Raw genomic sequence first — 22,562 nt, 5'->3', positions numbered from 1 at the left:
GAGGGAGAGAGAGAGAGAGGGAGAGAGGGAGAGAGGGAGAGAGGGAGAGAGGAGTTCCTCCTGCTGCTGGCAGGACGGCTGATGCTGAGCTGACTGCCTGCTGCACCCCGTGAGGAGAGATGGTGAATGAACACCCTAGTGGGGGCCCCTGGGAACCAGGTGCCCGGAGGGATTTCTGAGACACTGAAATGCCCCGGGCGTCGGGTTCCCCAGAGCAGTCTGGCAAGTGGTGGGGAGAGAGGGAGAGGAGACCACATTGACCCGGCTGAGGGTCCCCAGGGGGCGGGAAAGTGGACAGGTGAGGGCGGCCACGTACCTGTACTGGACCCCAGCAGAGGCTCCTTCCCGGGGTCACGGAGCCGAACCGATGGGAACAGCTGCTGGGAGACACCACGGAGGGTTAAACCGCTGCCTCTCCCTCCTGCTCCGATCTGCGGCTGGAGATCCGTGACTGGCCTCAGCTCCCTCCCTAACCCTAGATTTACCTTATTATCAATGTTTAGCTATTATTCCATTTCATGCCCACTAGTTTATTAATCCTGGAACCCCCCAAAACAATAAAGTTGAAGCTCCAGGGGATTTTATTTATATCCTTAAACATGATTTTTATGCCTTTTTATTTAAAAATCCAGTTAACTTCTATCGCGCCCCTCACGCCTGTGTCCTGGTTAGGCTGCAGCGGCTCTATTTACATGCGCCCCTCCTGCAGACGCCTGGACGCCCCCGTGGGAGCGTGGGAGGGGGCCCAGGTGAGCAGAGGCAGGTGGGTGTGCGGGGGGCGCCGGACTGTCACCTCCCCGGTCCCTAGAAAAGGCCAGCAGTGAGGGGCTTCCCAGAGCTCACACTGTCCCCTTGACCCCCACCTCTGCCCCTCATGTCTTCCTCACGTTCCTTTATAGCTACTGAAAGGGCCTGTGCTATACAGATGGTCTAGGACTTTCCGTGGAGTTATTGGGGGAGGCTCCAGTGTGAGAACTGAGTGCCTCTCTCCAAGATCCACCCCCCTGTGTTTCTCACCGCTCCCCACCCAAACCAGGGGCCAGGAAGAAACGAGGTGGTGGACCCTAAACCACTGCACCCCCATTGGGGTGCTTCCATCCTTCCCTGGAGCCACAGCCCCCCTGTCCTCCCCCCTACAGAGCCCTTACCTAGAGGGTCTCCGTGGCCCTTTCTGCTTGCCCAAGGCGCCATCCCCTACCCCTAGGTGCCCCTCCTCTGAGCTCCCACCAATGCAGGTGCCTGGGGGAGGGGTCTCGCCTGTCTCCAGGGACTAGGGACCCACGGGTGCTTCCTGAAGGACAACGGGGTGGGGTCACACGTGTCCCGGGCCTGCCAGGCACTGCCCTGGTCTCCTGGCTCTGTCCCCGGCACGTTGCCCATCTGGGAGGGGTGGAAGTTTGCCGCCCCAATCCCTCCAGCTCTGAGGACACACCCCTGTGACCTTGGGCAAGGTGTGGACATCTCTGAACCCCCACTCCCACATCTGCAGACAGGGGTTCAGGCTCTGGGAGATGCCGTTGAAGGAGGCCGGGTCAATGCTGATCTAATATTCCAGATCTCTCCTGTCACCCAACCCCGAAGGCCGAATCAGACTGCAATCCATTTAGCTCAAACTAATTTTAAAGCAATTCACTATTTAACAAGTTCTGAGGCCCAGCGCTTTTGCAGGCAGCGTGTGAATTGAATCATTTGGTCTAATCTTAGATTAATACGAACAAAATCCTCCAGCAAGGACAGTCCTGGGAGCAGCCCAGGAATCCATCCCTTTGTCTTTGATGGGGGCAGGCCCTGCAGAAGGCCTGACCCTCAGCCATTGGCGTGGATGCCTGAGTGATGCCATCCGGGGGGCATGCCGGGGCAGAGGGACGAGGCCAGGCAAGGGTGGGCTGAGTCCTCCTCTGCCTCTTCCTACCACGTGACTTTGGACAGACTGCTGGCCTGTTCGGCCTTGGCCTTCAGGGGATGCTCTGAGCGGGACGAATGCAGACAAAAGGCAGGAGGAGCTCCGTGTCGCCGCCCCACCTGCAACCTTGTCCCCGCGTGAGATCTTCTCAGTACCTTCCAGGATCTGCTCCGGCTTTCAGGTGTCTGGGAAGCAGAGCTGCTTGGACCTACTTCTGCCCCCTTGCAGCAGCTGCCACCGGTTTGGGGAGATCTGGAAGGTGCTGCAGGGTTTTTACTTTCCCCTGCCCTTTGGAGAGCTCCTGCTTCTACAGGGCATGTCCAAACTTTGACAGCAAGGAACGGTGTTTTACCCCAGCCTGGGAGCCCTGCAGCTCTGCCCACTCGGGTGCCTTCCTGCCCCATTGAGAGTCCCAGGGCTGGGATCACAGCCCAAATAGGTGAGGGTCCCTCCCTGGTGTTGTCACCCCAAATCTGGAAGAGAGAGGCTTTGTTGCTTCTTGGGTCACAGCTGAAATGATGGGACTCTAGCTGCCTGCCACATAGAGACAGCCCAACGGTAGTGGGAGGGAAGAAACACAAGGAAGACATACAGAAATGAGAGATGGAGACAGAGAGGGGGCCGGGGGGTGGGAGGGAGGCAGGGAAACCTGTGGGATCAGATCTGAGTTCTAGCCATGCTCCTGTACTTGTTCCTTGAGTTCCCATCGTCTTCCCAGGAAACCTGCTTTAACATGCAGGGTCCAGGCTGGTGGGAAGGAAAAGCCATGAAAATCAAGCACCTTTGCTTCCAATGCAAAGTCATCTGCCGCCACTTGTCAACGTGTCTGATCGGGGATTTGATAGAAGCGTCTGTGTTGTCCCGCACGGAGGATTTGGACAGGAACGCTGGCAAAACTGGGAAGGAGCTGATGCCCTTGCCCAGGTCGCTTCCTCTGCGCAAGACCCCTTTCGAGTCCACCTGGCCTGGTCTTGTCTGCGTGGCCAACTCCAGCTCACCCTTTTGGACCCATCACAAATGCCACTTCCTCTTAGGTGACTTTGGCGATCTTCAGCATGAAAAGGGGGGTTCTTCCCTTTCTGGGGGCTCCATCACACCCTCTTCCGGGGCACCTTGCACTTAGCCTCGGGGCTGCTTTGATCTGGTTTTGTTCGTTTGCTTGGCTCTCTCTCTACCACCAGACTGGGGGTCCTGCAGGCAAGGGCTCAAGCCAGGCACAGAGCAGACAGTAGGGAAATGTGGTTGACACGCCCTCCTCTTACGTGGAAGCCAAGGCCCAGCCCACCCCGGGGTGCCCTTTCTGGGAGAGTGTGGCTGTCGCCCCATCTGGCCCCAGCACTGGAATCTTCACCTGCCCTGCCTGGAATATTGAGTAAACAGCTCCTGCCCCTTCGTCACTGCAGAGCAGGATTAAATCGTCATCTTGGTGGATGTTGCCTTCCCTCCTATTATCTCTTTCTCTTCTGTCACCTTTATGCCATGACACATCTCAAAATCTATTCATCTTTGTCGTGTGTGCATTAGATTCAAGTGTGTGAGATCAACCAGGCACCTTAAAAATCGATTTTCACTCTGATTACCTTGTGCAGACAGTCACCGATCCGGGGGGAGAGAGGCGAGGCCACTGGGGGAGAGCGCGGGCTGCCGCCACGAGCCTAACCCAAGTCTTGGGTCCCCTGGCCGGTGGCCTGGCTGCTGGGGGGCTGGTGCAGGACATGGGCAGAGGAAGTAGCAGAGGGACCCTCACAAGGAGGGTTAGGGATGGAGATTCGCTGCAAGCATTCTAGCATCGGCGTCGCAGCTGAAGCGACCATAGAAGCCTGCCTGGTCCAGTCTCTTTGCTTCATGTCTGGGGAGACTGAGACCCACAGGGGATTTGTGACTGACCAGCTCCCCAGCTGGTAGTTGACCACACTGACAAGAGAGATGGCGACCGCTTCCCACTGTGGGGACCAGGCAGATCCCTGGACCAGCCTAAGCTGCCACCCACCTGCCCCTTCACCAAAATCCCCAGCACCCGTGGCAATCCAAGACGGCGCCTGCCTCCCTCACCTCCTCGCACCCAAGTCCCCTCCATGGCGGACGCCCCCACCCGTGAAGCAGTCTTGCAGAGGTCCTGCCTCATTGCTTTGGAACACTGCCCTCATCCCATCCTTCTGCAGAGCTCTCCCTCTTCCCCTCTCCAGCCTGACCTGACAGGGCATCAGACCCATGGCGTCCTCTCAGCCGTCAGCACACACGTTGGCCCCGGCACCAACCATTGACCCCTGCTACACTCACTCTAGCCTCGGGGAAGCAGGTATTATCCCTGCATCCGAGGAGGTTCTGGTGGGGAGATGGGGCGGGGCGGAGCCGGGGAGCGAGGTTTTCTGAGCACAGGGGCTCGGGGATACACTCCCGGACCGATTCAAGCAGGTAGCGACCTCCAAACATTCCAGCTCCCCAAAGTGGAGCTGCCACCCCGTAGTCCCAACCTCCACTTCTTCCCCCAAACCCTCGCTTCCCCAAATCTTGGGCCCTGGGGTCTCAGCTTCCAAGAGGCCCAGCTGAACATGCCTGAACCGGGCCCCACTGTCGTTCTCCGGGGCCTCAGTGTCTGATAGAAACTTCCGTGAACGATGGTTTTTTCTGAGCCGTCCAACATGATAGCCGCTCCTTCCGTGTGGTAGGTGAGCCCTTGAAACGAGCCTAGTGCAACTGAGGAACTGGAGTTTCTGTTTTATTTCCTTCTACGTCATAAGAATCAGAATTGGAATTTGAACAGCCTCACGTGACTCCTGGTAGCCACACCCTCCTCTAGAGAGGGCTGTCATGCGGGGCTAGGGATGTGCGTTCCCCCTGGTCCACCGAGGAAGATGCTGGGCTCGTGTTTCCCCAGAGAAGGAGGGAGACAGCAAGCCTTGGCTTTGGGGGTTCCCTGTCTCCTGTGGGAGGGGGCCCCCGAAACAGAATGAAAAGGTCTTCCCCAGAGAAGAAATTTCATAGGCTTTATCAAGGCCATGGGGATGTAAAGCAGCTTCACATCTCCAATCCTGCTCTCAGCTGCCCTTTATCTCACTGAATTCTGCTTGGTTAATAAAGTGAAGGCACTTGACAGGGAGAGGAAGCCTTGACTTCACTGAGCACCTGTTACATGCCGGGAAGTCCTCCACGCCAAGCACGGTGCCCGAGGGTCTGCTCACCTCACACTGAGGTGATACACGTCACACTCAGGCCAGAAAACAAACAGCCACAACTGAGTCTAGTTCGAAAGACAACCAGGTCCTCTGAGAGCTGTCTGTAGACGATGGTGGGGAAAGATAACTGTGTTCAATACTCACCCTTAAGTGTATTTATTAAATGTACAGTCTATTATTTTCTATGCACTTGGGCCTTTGCTGCTCCCTCCTCGCCAGGCGTCGATATTCACGTCGTGTGGAAATCAACCAAAGTTCACTGAACACCTGCTCCATGGAAACCACCACAGGGAATTTTACAAAGGACCATACAATTCACGTTCCTCCCAATCTGAAGGGTCAGGGTTAGCCACCTATGGCCCAGGGGCTGGAGCCAACCCATCACCTATTTTTGTGTGGCCCGTGAGCTAAGAATGGTCTTCACATTTTTTTTAATGGTTGGGAAAAAAAAATCAAAAGAAGAGTGATGTTCATGACAGGTGAAAATTATGCAAAGTTCAATTTACAACGTCCATAAATAAAGTTTGGGGACACGTTCATTACCTGTCGTCTAAGCTGCTTTTGCCCCACAAGGCAGAGTTGAGCAGCTATAGCAGAGACCATCTAACTCACAAGGCTGAGAACAGCTACCATCCGGCCCTTTGCAGAAAGCCTGCCAGCCCCTGCGATAGGTGAGCTGATGGTGACAGAGATGGTGTCTATGATACCCCAAGGCCCCCTGATCCCAGATGGGTCATTTCCAGGGGCTCCTCCCACTGGCCGGCTCAGGAGAGGCTCCCTGGAGGAGGGAGAGTCCGAGACGGACTCGGGCAGGGTAGGGTTTGCACAGGAGAGGACGAAACCCGCCCTGGGGAGTGGGACATTATGAGTGAAAGCCTGGAAGTGGGGACAGCAAGTCAGCCATTTCCTAGAGCAGAAGCCAAGAGTGGAGGGGACAACGGGAGGGCTGAGCTCATGCCAGAGAGAGACAGAGAGACGGAGATGGAGAAGCAGCTTCAGCTCTCAGAGCCATGGAGAGCTGGAGCTAAAGGGGACCCACCGTCCAGTCCCAGCCCCCCACCAGTAAAGCTGCGCTCACCACCTGAGATGCTCCCTTCTCGGCCCACCGAGACCATCGGGTATCAAGCCCTAATGGACCTCCTGGTCCCCAGGGGACCCCCGGCAGCTGAGTCTGTTGGGGAAAAATCCCTCTGAGGGGGTTTGAGGCGGATGCTTTCTTCAGAAACGTCCCTTTCTGAAGCATATGTTTTGAACTGCAGGGAGCTCTTGTTTGCTATTGGTTTCCCCTGTAATTTTATCTTTCCTCTTTATTTAAGACAAAAAATCCCCACAGACTCATACAAGCGATTTTGAGTATTTAAGAAAAAAACTCTTCCTTGCTCCACTGTCACCTTAAAGGGAAGATGTCCAATAGAACGAATTTGAACGTTGCTTTCAGCTACAGGGTGACGTTCTCCTGAGTTTCCTATAAACAGCTGGTTGCTTTCTCTTTTTCTTTCTTTGTTTTATGTGATACACATAAACAAGGGGCCCAGGGTGTGCTTTCCCGTACACACCTCCACACGCGTGTGCACCCACCCGCTTACACACACGCACACGCAGCTGCATCCGCCAGCCGCAGGATGTGACTCTCCCTCCCAGCATATCACGGCCCCCAAATGCAAAGCTCAACCCAGGGACCCCCCAAGGGACCCCCAGAGCCTGATCCAAAAGCACCAGGAGTTTGTTGTACAACACAGATGACGACAGATGACGTTGATTGCTTTCCTGATTAGTGGTTAAAGGGAATGGATTTGCTACGCTGCGTCGTGAGAGAGTGAGCAAGGAATCCCCGATTGGCTTGGTGATGACACTGTCGTGAGGACTGGAAATGGGCAGACGTGGTCCAGTGTGAGGGCAGTGGTGACGATGGGAACTGGCCAGAGAGCCTGGGAGCAGGACGGGGCCATGGGTGGTTTGGGGCTGTGAGGTACGTGGGCACACGGTGAGGCAGCCCAGCACACCATGTGCCTGCTGCTTGGAGCACCTGCAAGTTCAGGCCTCACCTGCTCTGTCCACCTGAGCCAGCAGGCATGTCTCTGTGCTGCAGAAACCAGCCTGAGCGGATGGACCCCACTCTGGGTCTCTCCATGTGACTCCAAAGCCGTCCCTGTGCGGAGGACGTGGAGATCACTGTTGCCAGCCCAGATCCAGCACCAGAGCTCAGAAACTTACTGCTTTCTGTGCACCTCCCCTTGGGGACCTTATGAGCTCCTCAGAAATCTGAAATCAGCCCCTCCCGGCCAGCCTGCTGCACCCCCAGGGTTTCCTGTGAGTGGGACCACTGTGTACCTGTCTGCACAGCCAGAAGCTGGGCGTCATCCTTACCCCTGCCAATGTTTCCATTTCTCTGCTGCTGCCGCCTCTGGTCCCAGCATGCCTCCTGGACTCAGGACTGGACCTGGTGCCCCCGCCCTCCCCGACCCTGGTCCCTGGCCACACGGCTGCCACAGTGAGCTTCAGAACGCAGATGTTCCTTTGTTCCCAGCCGCCCCAGGGTGAAGCCAACGTCAGTCCCTGTGGCCTTTTGTGACCTGACCCGCTTTGTCTCCCCAGAACTTGCCTCTCTCCACGCCCCCGTGTAGTGGACACTCCAGTCCATCCCAATGTCCTTACAGGTCCTCAAGCCCAGCCCGTGTCTCACCTCAGGTGTCTCACCTCCTGTCCCCACGTGCATTTCCTGAAGCTGGAAATACTCTCTTTCACTCTTCCCTTTCAACCGTGCTCCCCTGAAAGCCCCCGTAGCATCCTCTGAACCCTCTCTCACCTGCTGTCCTGGGCAGCCCAGCACAGGCATCACCTCTCGACCCTCACAGCAACCCAGAGGACAGAAAAAGGACGGTGCCTGTTTTGCAGCCGGACAGGACAGGGGCCCTCCACCCGGTGAACAGCAGGTCTCCCACTTCAAGCAGGATCCCTCGCTCAGAAATCCTCCCTTGCTGACTCTAGCTCACCAAGACTGGGCACCAGAAGCCTCCTTCCAGACAAGGGAACCCAGCTACCCAACACCTGTCAGTTTTCCCTGAAACTGAAGCTCAACCATTTCAGCACTAAACGTGGAACCATTTTTCAGGATGGTTTTCTAGTCTTTTAGAAAGACTTGAGCCTTCAGAGTTCCACAAGCAGAAACTAAACATGTGCTGTCTCCGGATCACTCTCTGTACCAGGCTGTAGAGACCGGTGTCCTGAGGGTACTGGGTGGGGGAACTGTGGGCCCCCTTCACTCAAAGGTCCTGCCTGCCAGGAGCCCCCGTCCAGGGAATAGAGATGGACAAGTGAGCCACGGGGTGACCAGCGCGCTGGGCCAGGGTCCAATGGCCCTCGGGCTTCTTGAGCCCTTGGGGTTCCCTGGGGAGCTTCCTCCCTTGATGCCATTTGACCTGGCTCACCCTCATCAGGGGTACCTCTCTCCCCCCTTCCTAAGATTGTGGCTCTCATCTGTGGAGACCAGAGACATCGGATTGCCAGGGTGTTTACAGTATATATCTAAAAATAGACTAAGTTCTGAGTGAGGCCCCGAGGGTTCCTCTGATTAAAATGCATGAGCCTTGATGTAGAAACAGCAATTTTTCTTTTTAACATCATTCTGTTTATTGGATGGTTCTGGGGTGGGGAGGGTGCCTGAGAGGGGGGTGCTGGGGTGACTTGGGGGAGAACGGGCTGTGCTTTCTTCCTGGGCTCTCACAGGAGGGACACGCAGTTGGTGTTCAGTACAGTCTCAGTGACTCCTTAGTACGAAGTTCAAGGTTGCCGCAGCCCAACACAGATAGATACGCATTGAATGAAGGGGGAGTTGGTGCTGCAAATCAACCGTGTTCTTTTCAAGTTCAAGAAAAAGCAGTAGAAAGGGAAAGAGACAGGTGAAGCAGGGCATTCACGGCAAACTCTCGAGAGGGACGAACAGTGAGGAAGAGCAGATGGGAAGCCTTTTACTTCAAAGAGACGGAGAGAATTCCTCTCTCAACAGTTTGTCTCCCTCCATCGGGCTCACTGCATGAGTGAAAGCAACGCAACTGCCCACGAGAACACCCCAATTACAAAGGAAAAGGGCTGATGGAAGTTGCAGGTGGGTTGCTCATCCGTTGCAACCAAACGCTCACAGAAAATGTCCAAACACGAGCCTCCTTTGGCAAGAAGGAATGAGCTATCAGTTGTTTTTTTGTTTTTTTAAAAGAAAGAAACACACAGTTTATTGAAAACCAGAAAAGTCAGGAAAGAATATTGCCTTCTTAATAATAAATACATTTCGTGGGCAAGAATTGCAAGGGAGTCATTTAAATTAATTTCCGCTTTGTTTGTTTGGTCTGTACAGGGCTTAAGTCCCAGCTGACAGCAATCTGTAAAAGTTCTAACATATTGGAAATCTGATTTTCTTGCAGCCAGAATCCCATAGTCCAAAATGATTTCTCTTTCAACTCTGTTAATCAGACAGGCAAGGCTCAAATGGACTCCTAGTCAAACCAAATTGCACTTGGTCTTTTTGGGAGTGTGAAAAATATCTGATGAAAACTGCAAATGCAGAGCTGCCGGCCATTTCTCTCTGCAGAACTGGTGTCGGTTTGGGGGGACTATAGTGAAAAGGGAAGGGAAGACCTTGCGCATCCTTCATCCTCTGAGGCTCTGTGGTCCTGCCTTCTCTTTCTGCCCCACCCCTTCTGGAACGTGTGCTTTGGGAAGCTAGGGGAACTCCAAGGAAAATAGAAGGAGCTCATTCTAGTTTGGAATTGGAGGCTCAAAAAGGAAAGGCCAAGGGTTTCCCTGGTGGTGCAGTGGTTGAGAGTCCGCCTGCCGATGCAGGGGACACAGGTTCGTGCCCCGGTCTGGGAAGATCCCACATGCCACGGAGCGGCTGGGCCTGTGAGCCATGGCCGCTGAGCCTGCGTGTCCGGAGCCTGTGCTCCGCAACGGGAGAGGCACAGCAGTGAGAGGCCCGGGTACCGCAAAAAAAAAAAAAAAAAGAAGAAGAAGAAGAAAAGGCCAAATTTCCTCCCACTCAGACTCTGAGCATTCAGTTTCAGGAAGGACACAACCGTTCTCCTTAGTCCCTTTTTTTCACCCCTGCCGGCAGGCAAGCCCCCACGGTGCCCAGCGCACGGTATGCTCCCCTGACTTGTCCCACCGGTCAGCTCCACCCTCCTGGATCTAAGTGGCAAGCTGCATGAGAGCTGTCCCTCCTCACGTCCCCTCTACATGCTGTTCCTGAACTTAAATCCTCACCCACCTTCTTCTCCAATCTGACTCTAGCTGGTTTCTAGAACCAAATCCATCTGTAAAAGATGCAGGTTTATAATTGGAACAAACACAACTGTGACTAGAAAACTGTAAATAAAACCCAGCAAGTCGGGGTGTGCACAAAGGGCCCCAAACTCTGGAAGCCAGTCCTAGGAAGTGCTGCCCCTCCCTGGCCCCCCAGCCTTGGAGCTCCTACCAGACAGGGCTGCCAGGGACGGCCCTCCTTGGCTGGGAAAGGTCTGGAGTGTGTGTGTGCTTGAATGAATTCCGTCCCTCCCCATACACCAAGGGGTCTTAACCCAGGCTCTATGCATGAACGTCACGGTAAACCCCAGCCCCTCAAATGATAGGCAAAATGTATACATATGTGCATTCCTGTGGCCCCTGGCTTTTCCGGGTTCCCACGTGCCGCCATGGCCCTCACAAGGGTGAGCACCCCAGCTGTCCATCCATGTTTGCCCACTGGTGTTTCCCAGCTGTGCTTCCTAGGTGTGCCCCAGACCTTAGCCTTGGTCCTGGAGCCGGATGCGGAGGCGCCCGCGCCTCGGTCTCCCTGGGGTGGTGGCAGCGTCCGCGGCCCTCTCTTGCCCCTTCTCTGTTGCGCCGTCTTCCTCCCTTCCTTCCCTCTTTCCAACTGAATTCTCGTTTTTCCTCTCTCCCTAGTGCTTGTACGGCTGCTATGTCCATTCCTCCATCATCCCCACCTTCCACCGGAGGTGCTACTGGCTCCTTCAGGTAGGTGGCTGGGACTGGATTCTTCTTCCGTCTCCGGTGCTGGGGAAGGGTCTGCGGAGGGAGCTGAGTGGGGTGGGGCTCCTGCGTGCGGCGGTCCCAGGCCCTGGCACCCTGGCCTGCTTTCCTAGGGATGTCGGCGTGTGGCGCTGAGGCCAGCTTTGGGGCCGGCCTGGTGTGATGTCAGATGCCAGCAAGGGGAGGAAGCCTGGTGGGGGGCGTCCTTGCCTGCCGCATGAGGATACCATCCTGCCAGCTGCTTCCAGGGTGCCTCAGTTTCCTCTGATTGAGGACAGGAGAAAGCCTGGGTGGGCAACCTGCCCCTGACTGAGAAAAGCCTTTGCACTGAAAACCGCATGTGGGTTAGCCGTCAGCACACGTGGAGAATCAGCTCCCAGAGTCGTGCCAGTTGTAGTTGGATAGATTGGGATGGCTGCTGGGAGACCAGGAGCTCCTGGCTCAGAGGGAAGGAGCTCTGTAATCGATTTGTGATGTCTGCTGTGGAGCAGGATGGAGAAAGGGGTGGAGGAGCCACCCGGTCGCCAAAGCTCCCAGGGAGGCCTGGCTCCCAGATCTCTGTCCATGGTGCTGGAGCACAGCCCCGAGGCCGCCCAGCCAACAGCCGACTGGTTGTGTTGGTGGTCGTCTTGCTCATGGAAGGTGTTGCTGTGAGTGGGAAGGTCTGAGGGGTCTGCCCAGCGAGCCTGGACCTGGGTCCTTTCCAAAGCTCGACCTCTGATTTGCAGCTGCTCTCTGTAGACCACATCCCCGGGGGGCCCCGGCAGCATCACTCCAACTTCTTCCTACTGCCTCTGCCCGGGAATTGCTGCCTCTGGCCTTTTCCCCCAGAGGTCTCACTTTCTGCATCCAAGTTAGCCTGGGCCTCAGGGGTCTGGGGATCTCCCTGACCTGGGGGACGCGGTTGGGAGGGGTCCAGCAGTTGGGAAAGCAAGCCCCCCGCCAATGCTCATGGCACGTGTTCTGAGAGGAGAGAGCTGCACATGCCATGGAGTGCAGAAGGGCCGCTGGTCCCAGGGAAGGTGGCCTGGAAGGTGTCTGCTGGGCACAGGGCTGCCGCAGTGTCCACACCTAGACCAGGCCCTCTGTCCATCAACTCGCCCTCACCTCCCCCAACCAACCCCCTGCCAGCGCCGCCATACACTTCCGTTCTCCTCAGTTCCCAGAAACAATTGTCTGTGGTTCAAGTTCATTGGCGGGTGGCACCTGAGACCGTCAGACGAGGTGCTGACTTGCAGATGCGGCTTCCCCAACACCTTGCCCGTTATAGTCTCCCGGGTCTGTCCCCCTCGGAGGTTGGCGTGGTAACACCTGCCTTTCTACTTGCTCAGCCCTGCGTCCTTGTGAAAGGGACCTTCAGTGTAATCCTTGGATGCTACTTTCCAGGTTTTGTTAATAAGAGTGGACCCAAGGCATTTTGCCATTTGGTCAAGGGTCTTCTCCGTGGCTGCAGGAGGTGGGAGTGGGCTCCTCCTTGACAGCAGAGATCTGGTGCAGTTAGAACATGTCCCTGTGTCTCCAGGACACAACCGTTCTCCTTAGTCCCTTTTTCTCACCTCTGTGTTGCCAGAGAAACACTTTCACCTCCAGCAGCCCCTGTGAGCTCCTTCCTTCCTGGACGTCCACCCCCTCGGGCCCCACGCTGGTGTTGTCAGCTTTCAGGCCCCATCGGAACAGCGCTCTGCTCTGCTCTCTCTGCGCAGCCTGGCTGCTGCCCTCCTGAGGGAGCCACACCCCGCGGCCAGCTTCCTGCCAGCTCGCCCCTCCGGCAGCCCCAGCTGTGGGCTCTGCAAGGCTGCCTCCTCTCTCCTCCAGACCCCTCTCCCACCCCCACGCCTGCATTCCCTCAGGCACCTGTGGCTGTCGGTAGATCTCCTTCCCGGGACTCAGACGCCACCGGGCCGCCTTGGAGTCTGAGCCGATTGCTCCCCAACCTGGATTCCACTGTCAGGCCCCTTGAGCCAAGTCCCTCTTAGCCTGGGCTGCCCTTGCCTCGTTTCTGGGGCCACGCAAGGAGTGGGGGGCCGCTGCTCCTCTGCCCCAGCCCTCCCCTCCCTGGTGCTCCGATCCTGGCCGCTGCGTGCTGGAGACATACCTGGGGTGACTCGTGTGCGTCTGGGTTTGTTACCTTCCAGCTGGCGGGGAACCCGAGTCTCCCCAAAGGCCGGGATCACAGATTTGGTTTCTCCAGGGCTAATCTGAATCTGTATCTTCTCTCCGGGTCCCTGGGGAGTTGACTCTCAACCCCCGCCTCCGTGTCCCCGAGTTTCTGTGAGCAGGTGACAAAGCGGGAAGGTACACGGGCGGGGGGCTCCTGCTTCCGGGTCAGCTCTGGGCAGGAGGAGGTTGAGGAGAAAAGCCAAGGCAATTAGCGCCTCGCAAGTCCCGCCCCCGGAAGCCTGGAGCTCCGGGACGTGTCTGGAGCCGGCAGACACTGAGGAACCAGAGCCTTCCCCTAGAGTGGAGGGACTGAAGCCCGTTCAGCCATGGCACCTAAGGTCATTGCCGTGCCCCGTGGGCACCACGTGGGCACCTGCACGGGCAGCATCTCAAGACCCCAGAGGACCTGAGCTCAGGCTGCTTCTACGGGGCCTTCGGGGAATCGGCCCTGGGGCCTTGAGAAGCCCCCGCTGCCGCCGGCACGCAGCTCCTCTCCTCGCATCAGCAGCCCCGCTGAGGGCTCCATGTGTCACGGCTGGCAGGGCCCTTATAGGCTGCCCCACGCTCCGCTGCTGCGTTTCCTAGATAGACGCTGAGGCCCAGAGAGGGCAGGGTCAGGCCAAGGGTCACCCAGCCGGTCAGCGATGGAGCTGGGCTGGGATCAGGCTCCTTCTTGCCTCTGCCTCCCGTGGCCTTGAACATGGTTATCACTGCATCCTCCCAGGCCCTGAGCCTTGCTGGGGCCCTGGAGGTGCAGCCCCTCCTGCAGGCTGGGCCGCTCCGACGCTGGGCCAGACAGCCAGGCTCCTCGGCCTCCGTCTCTGCCGCCGTGGCCTCTCCTCTTGGGATTTTCTAGTGCTTTGGCTCGGGCCTTCCTGCCTCCCTCTGTGACCCCTCTGGGGCCCCACAGTCCCTCCTTCCGTGCGTTCCTCCCCCTGCCCGCTCCCCCAGGAGGACAAGCCCCCACGTCAGGCCAGACTTGCCAGCAGATTCTGTATGGCTCATTTGGAAACTATTTCTGCTTCTAATGAGTGTTTTTCTTTTTGCCCTTGTCCTCTAAAATGCTTAATGAATGTTTTCCACGCTCAAGTGAAGCAGGGGGTGTGTCCTGTGTGTCTGCCACCGCCATTCATTTGGGGCTGCGTGTCTGTTGAGACCAGCTCGCGGGGCCAGAGGCAGCGGGCGCTGCTCCCTGGACCACCCCGCAGCTCACACACAGGCCTGCAGGCCTCTGAGTGCTGCTGTGCGAATACAGGGACCCTGGGGCTTTGGGGGGACCCCGCTACTGGGGGCTCCTGGATCACTGAGAGTGGCAGACGTTTGGGTTCCAAGTTCTGGCACCCGGCCACCCTGGGTACTGACTCTGGGCCAGGCAGTTCTCCGGCCCCGCACCACGGGCCCCCGGGTCACCCGGGAGAAGACCAGGCTCCCAGGGCGCCCGTCTCTTCTCCCCGGGCGGCCATTGTTACCCTTCTTATAGGGAGGGGCTAGAGACAGCTTCAAGCACCTGGTCCCAGGCCGTGCAGTCACGGAGGGGCAGCTGCCCTTCAACCCCACACCCTGCCTCCTGCCTGACCTTGAGCTTTGCCAGCCCAGAACCCCCAGGAACAGCGGGTGCAGGGGCCTCGTCTCCACCGAGTGCCACAGTACAGAGGCAGCGCAGAAGAGTGCAGGGGCGGCGGGCGTAGAGCCAGCTTACCGAGGGCGCTCACTCCAGGCTGCGCTGGCCCTGCACAGCTCCCCACCCTGGAGTGGAGAGAGGCCTCAGCCAGAGGACTCGCTGCCCAGGGCAGGAGGGAGACCCCAGTGTTCCTCGGGCGGAGCCCAGGCTCCCCGACAAGTGCCCGTGAGAGCCGTACTTCCCCACCTGGCTCGCAAGGCCTGGGGGTTGAGCTGAGGCTCTAGGTCCCTTTGTTGGATTGTGGGACCCCAGCTGGCCTTTCACCCTCAGCGTGGTCAAGTTCTGCCCACCCCGTCCTGAGAGCAGGCTTTCCCGAGGCAGAAATACCAGGACTGGGGGGGGGGGTCCCCCCGAGCAGGGCCCCTGGGAGGAGGGCATTTCTCCTGCCAGGAGGAAGGGACTTAAAGGGCAGCTGCCTGGGGGAGGCAGTGGCCCAAGACCTCCCAGGGTTAGGGCTAGGGTTAGGGTTAGCGCTAGGGTTAGGGTTAGGGTTAGGGCTAGGGCCATGGTTAGGTTTAGGGTTTGGGTTAGGGTTAGGGTTAGGGGTCTTGAATGTCTCATACAGTCCAGCGGGCCCCAGAGAAGGCCTTTTGCACACCTCTGGGGCCATCGTAGCGAACGGTCCAGTCTCAGCTTCTGCCCCAGAGACAGGCCTGGACACCAGCCTGTCCTGAGGGAGCCCCACCTTCCTTCAGGGCCCTCTCCTGCCACCAGTGCCCCTGGGGCCTCCTCACCTCTGAACGAGGCCTTAGCCTCCCCACAGGCAGCTGAGCAGCGCCGTATTCGTCCGCAGTGTGCAGGGAGCGAGCACGTGGGCTCAGGGCCTCCCCTCCCGACCTGGGACTATGGCCCCAGCGTGGGCCTGGGACATTTCCCAACACCACACCCACGGGACCTCAGCATATGGTTCTGTCCATCGACCCCAGACCTGTCTGTGGATGTGAGGGCCTCTCTCTGAGCCAAGTGCCTCTGAGGCTCTCCAGGAAGGCGCCTCCGATCTCATCGCTTCCCTCAAGTAGCAAAGTTGGGGTGAGGTGAGGTGGTGGGAGCGTTAGGCAGAGGGAACCCCCGGCCCCTGCCGCGTGGCCCAGAGGCCGCCATTCTCGCTCCCACCCGGAGCAATCAGTGGGCAGATGTTTGGGGTGGTGCTTGTTCGAACCTCTTATAGTAGTGGGATTGGGGTCACACAGGGAAACATTCATTAGCTGTTTGACTCTGGGCATTTGAGCACATTTCTGTGAGTCTCAGTTTCCTCATCAGTAAAATGGTTATGAGAATGGCGTGGACTGAACAGGACTGTTGTGAGAATTCCCTATACATGAAACACAGAGCACGTGACAATGGAGCCCAGCTCGTGGCCCACGGCAAGCACTCCATAGATGATGGACAGCTCGACACCATCAATACCAGTTTGGACCTATAAGGGGACATCCTGACGCCCCCAGGGAGCCCTGTGATCCCCACCTGGCATCTTCCCTTCATCTCTCACAGCGCCCCCACCAAAAGCAGGAACGGTCAGGACACCTCTGCTCCTTCCTGCCACCCTCCTCTGCAGTGGGGACACTGTCATGGCTGTAAATGTCCCTTGTGCCCACTACCCACCCAAAATGACTTGAAATCTATCTGGGGAATGATCGGCTCTCTTGCAACCCATGTGCCCCCCCCATTGTCCCCCTCACTCTATCTGGAAGCGTGGCGTCACCTGGGACCAAGCCCTGCAGCCCTGAGCGTGGCCTGCAGGTGAGCTGGGTCACCAGACGGGACCAGCATCCCCAGTGGGGTGGCTGGAAGAGGGCGTCTGCACTCACCCCTCGTCTCCAGGCTTATCCTAATGGGGGGACATCTCCACTCGGGGTGTGCTGGGCTCCACCAGGAGGCCAGCCCTGAGACGTGGGAGACAGCTTCCCCCCACCTTTTTCCTTCCTTTCTTTCCCTCTCTCTCTTTCATCTTTTTTTTAATGGAAGATATTATAGCTTCATAAAAATAATTCAACGACCCCTCACAGGCTTAGAGTGACAGAGGCGCTGCGGTCAGGCTGACTCTCTGTCCCAGATGGGGCATTTTGACCCACGTGGTTCAGGTAACAGAAGCGAGCTGGTACCTGAGGAGTCCCTGGCCCCTGGGCCTGGGTTGGTGGGGAGGGGAACACGCCCCCGGCCAGCCGGCCCCTCTGTGCTCCATCCTGCAGACCCCATACGGAAGATGTGGCAGATGCCACGTACGGGCTGGGCTGGGGCAGAGGGTGCAAGGCTCAGGGACAGCACAGCCCTGGCACCGGGTGGCCCTTGGCACTTGGTGGGGACTCCAGGTCCAGCTCTTTTGGTTCTCATGGCTGCCCTGGGAGGGAGTCAGGACTGGGCAAATTCGCCCTGACTTTTTCAGAAGAGGAAAACGGGGGTCGAGGAGAATTTGGGACCCCCAAAGACTAGGGTAATCAGGGCCCTGTCCAGGCCCTTTAAAGACACACGGCCCCATCCTCTGGAGCTCACAGGCCACAGTGCCTGGGCCGAGGGGCATGGGCGGGGCAGGAGCAGAGATGAGAAGGGGGAGTAGCTGATGGGTCCTGGATGTGTTAACCTCTGGGGGTCGGTGCCCATGTCAAGAGGACAAGAGAGTCTGATGCTGCATCTCTGTCCCACACCCTTGGCTGTCCTTCCCCAGCTGACAGTGAGCTCTGTCTAGCCCACTAGAGAGTGGACAGCACAGAGAAGGGGGCCTCCAGACCCAGAGCATTTGGGTAGAACTCCTGTGTGGAGAGGCAGGTGAAGGACCCTGTGGCGCCAAAGTCATTTCTGACCCTGAATTTATGTGCCTAGTAGGTGATACCGGAAACCATCAATGCGATGAGTCCAGAGAAGTGGACATAGAGTGGGCTGGGTGGTCAGGGGAGGCTTCCTGGAGGAGGTGAGCTCAAGGATGGAAGAATGGGGCGGGGATGTTCTTCCATGCCCTTTCTGACAGGTGGCAGGCCTGGGCCACAGTGTACAGTGACAAGAATGTGTGGGACCCCAGGTCCACAGACCAGGCACAGGGCTGTCTGAGAAGAAGGCCTCAGGACAGGTGTCCCAGGCCCTGGAGCCAGTCAAGTGACTTGGAGGGGCCGTAAGGGGAGAACATGCACCCCATCTCTGCTTGGGCCCAGGAGAAGAGACCAGGAGAGCTGGGGCCGGCCAACCAGAGGCTGCACATTCATCACAGCTGTGAAAGTCTCTCCAGGTTGAAGTGAGAGCAGTGGCCTTTCATCCTTGTCATGATTATTATCAGTAACAGTAACAATAGCCATTGTAAGCCAGGGCTGCCATGGCCCAGCAAGCGACTGTGTTGTTAGCGAATTCTGGAGATGGACAAAATCTGGAGAGAAGTGCAGGGGGGGCCAGGGATACTAGGACAGGGTTCCAGACGGGGTGTTGGCTCTGGAGGACAGGTGAGTGGGGGGTGCTGGCTGGAGCAGGGCAGAGACCATGCAAAATGGAGCATGGCTGCGGGACCCGTAATTAGACCAGAGCCTCAGCTCATAAGCCACCAGGAGGCTTTTTACACGCAGAGACGGGAGCAGACAAGCAGCAAGTGGTGACGGCCTTTTGCGACGGAGAAGGCGCGTGTGGGAATGAATTGTGGTCTCCGACAGGTCTCTCTGGAGCTGCCTCCTTGTTCCGGTTTTATTCTATCTAGCAGCTTCCTCTTCTTTCTCCATTTAATGTGCCTTGAAGAACGTGATGAGAAGATAAGGTAGACACTAGGAATTTACGGCACTATGCAAAAAATTGCTCAATTCCATTAAGATTTCAGGCTCTTTGCCAAGGCTGCACAGCAGAGCCGATATTAGTTCCTTCTTAGACATCTTTGCTTGATTGCAATTTACGATGCCAAGGCCTCTGCTGTACCACCTAAGCCTCCAGAAAATATATCCCCCCAGAGCAGCCATTATCCTCTCTATGGAAAGTCAATGGACATCTTCCAGAAGCTTCTCTCATCCTGGTCCCCTCCTCGGGGACAGGGGCGTGCCCGGGTGGCTGGCTTTTGCACTGGTCACCTTGCAGGGGGAGCAACCCAGAAAGTCCCTGTGATAGGTCTCAGCTACTTGAACTTCACCTTGCAAATCGCGGCTGTCTGTGCTCTTGGAGCCTCTGGGGAAGTGGGATGCTTTGCCCCTACCTTGTGGACGAGGGGGTTCCTGAGTATGGGGGAGAACTTGTAGGCACCGGACAGGCTTCCCACTGGCTACTTGCTGGGACCCCTGGACCCGTGGTCCTTCCAGGCCCACGGTTTGGATTTGAACTCAACTCTGCCTTCACCTAGCCACGTGACTCTGTCGAGTGAATTAACCTCTGTGAATCTTAATTCTGTGTCTATAAAATAGGCATGAAATACCTCCCTCCGGGGGTCACCGGGAGGATGAACTGAGCCAATGCCCACAGAGATCTTGGGTCATGCTTGGCCCTAGGCAATGGTGGCTGGCTCATCCCTCTGTTGTGACTATTTCCAGCCATTTTTGCTCCAGGGGATTGGGTGGGTGGGTATAATTGGGGAGGGGTGTCCCCTGAGAAGGTCCCATCCAGACCACCTTTCAATTGGCAAAATACTCATCTAACAGATGCGACCAGGTGATGGCAAACCCAGTTCCCTAAGTTACTCTGCGTCTCTGCTCGGTTAGTGAGAAGCAACCTCCGCATTCCAGCTGTCCGTCTGCTGCAGCCATTTCCCCAGGGCCCCCTCGGCTCTCTGCCCTGCTGGGACTGACCACCGTCTATCCTGGCCCATCCTGAAAACCCTCTGTCCTTCCCTTAGAGGACGGGGCTGCCCGGGCCAGGCTGGGAGATGGAGGAAGAACGAAGCTGCCAGAGCTGCAGTTCCTTAGAGATGGAAATTATTAATTAGTCTTAGTGTCCAGACCTTGTCAGCCTCTTAATCCTTCCGTCTGCAGAGGGGTTTATGCCTCCATGGTGTATGTTGTCAGCTTGGCTAAGCGATTGCTTTTAATATAAAGGCAGAACAATGGGCGATACAGTTTGGTTACTATATTTATCAAGCCAAACAATTCCTGCTCGCCTTCGACAGAACATCCTTCAAAGACGGGGAGAAGGCAAAAGCGGCTTAATTTCCCTTCTAGGTGGCTTATAATGTGGGCTTTTGTTTAATTATCCTTTCGTGTGATCTTCAGCTGACATTCTGTCCTTGATATCCTAATCTTCTTTGGAGCAAAGGGGAAAGTGCGGTTTCCAAAGCAGAAGACAAAAGTTTGCTTCAAGGAAACACTTTCTGTTTTGCTTCTGAAAGAACTCAAAGGGCCAAGAATGAAACTCCGTTGTCATCTAGTAGAGTGAAATGGAAAATGCGAGTCTTTGCTGACAAGCTCCATGTGTGGACGTCAGCACTCGCTTAGGCCTCCGGGGACACCCAGCTCGTGAAGTTGGCCTGCTTGGGGGTGCTGTAGACTCTGGTCCCCCGACGTCACATCATAACTGCTTTTACCACCGTTACTATTTCGGTGGCTCCGGGATGCAGGTATTCCCAGGTGAGACACATCACGCACCCCAGACTCACTACAAATAGTTTTAGCTAGACAGGTATACGTAGATGTGCACAGGTGTGCACAGGTGTACACAGGTGAACACAGGTATACATAGGTGTGCATAGGTGAATACAGGTATGCACAGGTGTTCACAGGTAAACATAGGTGAACACAGGTGTGCACAGGTGAATACAGGTGTACACAGGTGAATGCAGGTATACATAGGTGTGCACAGGAGAACACAGGTATACACACGTGTGCACAGGTGAACAAGGTGTGCACAGGTGTACACAGGTGAATACAGGTATGCAGAGGTGAACACAGGTGTGCACAGGTGAATACAGGTGTGCACAGGTGTGCACAGGTAAACGCAGGTACACACAGACATCACTCCTCCTCTCACCTCCCCCTCAGTTCATCTGCTTTCTTCCCAGGAAAGTGTTCTGGGGGTCCTGAAGGAGACGTCTTGCCATCCCCACCCCACCCCCCAAATGGATAGGACTTCCTGGGAGCTTTCCCCTCTCCTTTTCCGGACGCACCAGTGTCCTCCTTGGATATGTGTCTGTTTATCCTAGCCCCTTGCCCACCTCCCATTCTTTCCTCACCCCTCACCTCCAGCTTTCCTCTTCTTCCTCCGTGCCATGATGGGGCTGTCTCCAGTTCACCGGTGACCTCTGCGTTGCAAAACCCAAAGGTCACCTCACTGCCACCCTCATTTTTCGGACCTCCCAGCAGCACTTACCAAAGTTGGCCATCCCCTCTTTCTGGAATGTTCTCTTCTCCTGCTGCTGGCTATCTCCCTCACTGCTCGTTCTTTACAGATCGCACCCCTTTTCCTCAAGCCCTAGATCTTGGAATGTCCCTGAGCTTCCTAGGCCTTCCCTTCTCTGTCTTCACCGTCTCCTTGGGTCCTCTCACCTGGGTCCACAGTTTCACATGCCAGTTTTATGCCAATGACTCCCACATGTATAGCTGTACCCTGACCTCACCAGTCAGCGCCTTACTTTTAAACTCAGCCCTCTGTGCAGTGGCCCATCCTGACGCCCCACCTAATTTCCCCTCTCTCTCCTGCAAACCACTCTGCCCCCCCAACAAACATTGTATTATCCAATGTTTAAGATAGACGGAAAAGTTGAGAGAATTTTACAAGCACCCTATACCAACCACCCAGACTCTCTCAACATCTTGCTATATTGTTTTATCACTTACACGTCCATCTCTCCAGAAATCCGACTTACTTGTTTTTCATGCATTTCAAACTAAGCTGCAGACAACAGTACACCTTCCCCAACACGTACTGGAGCAGAGCACACATGTCGGTAACCAGAGTTCAATATTTAAAGTGCAATTCTTTTCTTTTGCTTTGAAAATTTACACACAATGAAGCAGCTGGATGCACAAATGTTAACATACTAGCTGATGCGTTTCCATCGATACGCGCACCAACAGAACCCAAGCCCGCGTGGAGATTTAGACTACTACCATCACCCCAGAAAGTTCCCTCCTCTCCTTTCCCAGTCAGTCCCCACGCCCATGTCCCAGAGGTTACCATTGTCCTGTTTTTTCCACCGTGGATGAGTTTTTCCTGTTCTAGAACTTCATACAAATGGAATCGTCCAGCAAGTACTCTGTTTTCTTTACTTTTTTTTTGAATTTAGGCTGCGCCAGGTCTTGGTTACGGTGTGCGGGATCTTCACTGTGGCGTGTTTAGTTGCGGCATATGGGCTTCTTAGTTGCGGCTTGTGGACTCTTAGTTACGGCAGGCGTGTGGGATCTAGTTCCCCGACCAGGGATTGAACCCAGGCCCCCTGCACTGGGAGGGCGGAGTCCTACCCACCGGACCATCAGGGAAGTCCCCCAGCAAGTACTCTTGGGTGAGGCTTCTTTCACTCGGTGAAACCTCTTGTGCTTCGTCCACTCTGTTGCAACATCAACTGTGTTATTTATTCATTGTCTATCGTCCTGCCCCACCCCCATCCTTCAGAAGTAAGCTCCTCGAGGGCAGGGGCATTAGGTTGTGTTTGGCACCTAGAACCATGCCTGGCACCGGAGTCCATGTGTGTTGGGTGGGTGTGAATAGACTTTATCCACATCCAGAAGGTGGCTTC

The 22,562-nt window shown here is 56.3% G+C and overlaps 1 protein-coding gene across 6 annotated transcripts in view; it reads left to right on the top strand.

Moving 5' to 3' along the window:
* CAMTA1 (calmodulin binding transcription activator 1) overlaps window positions 1-22,562 on the top strand; it is an 894,875-nt gene that overhangs the window by 625,723 nt on the left and 246,590 nt on the right. For all 6 annotated transcript variants that reach the window (XM_027110324.1, XM_027110321.1, XM_027110323.1 and 3 more), the window contains one exon: window positions 11,014-11,085. In XM_027110324.1, the coding sequence (XP_026966125.1) occupies window positions 11,014-11,085 (72 nt within the window). The remainder of the gene's footprint in view (window positions 1-11,013; window positions 11,086-22,562) is intronic.

The sequence above is a fragment of the Aethalodelphis obliquidens genome, unplaced genomic scaffold (genome assembly GCF_003676395.1).
Source record: "Aethalodelphis obliquidens isolate GAN/ISIS:26980383/991018 unplaced genomic scaffold, ASM367639v1 scaffold9, whole genome shotgun sequence".
NCBI lineage: Eukaryota > Metazoa > Chordata > Mammalia > Artiodactyla > Delphinidae > Aethalodelphis > Aethalodelphis obliquidens.
This window is presented reverse-complemented; position numbering and strand designations above follow the sequence as displayed.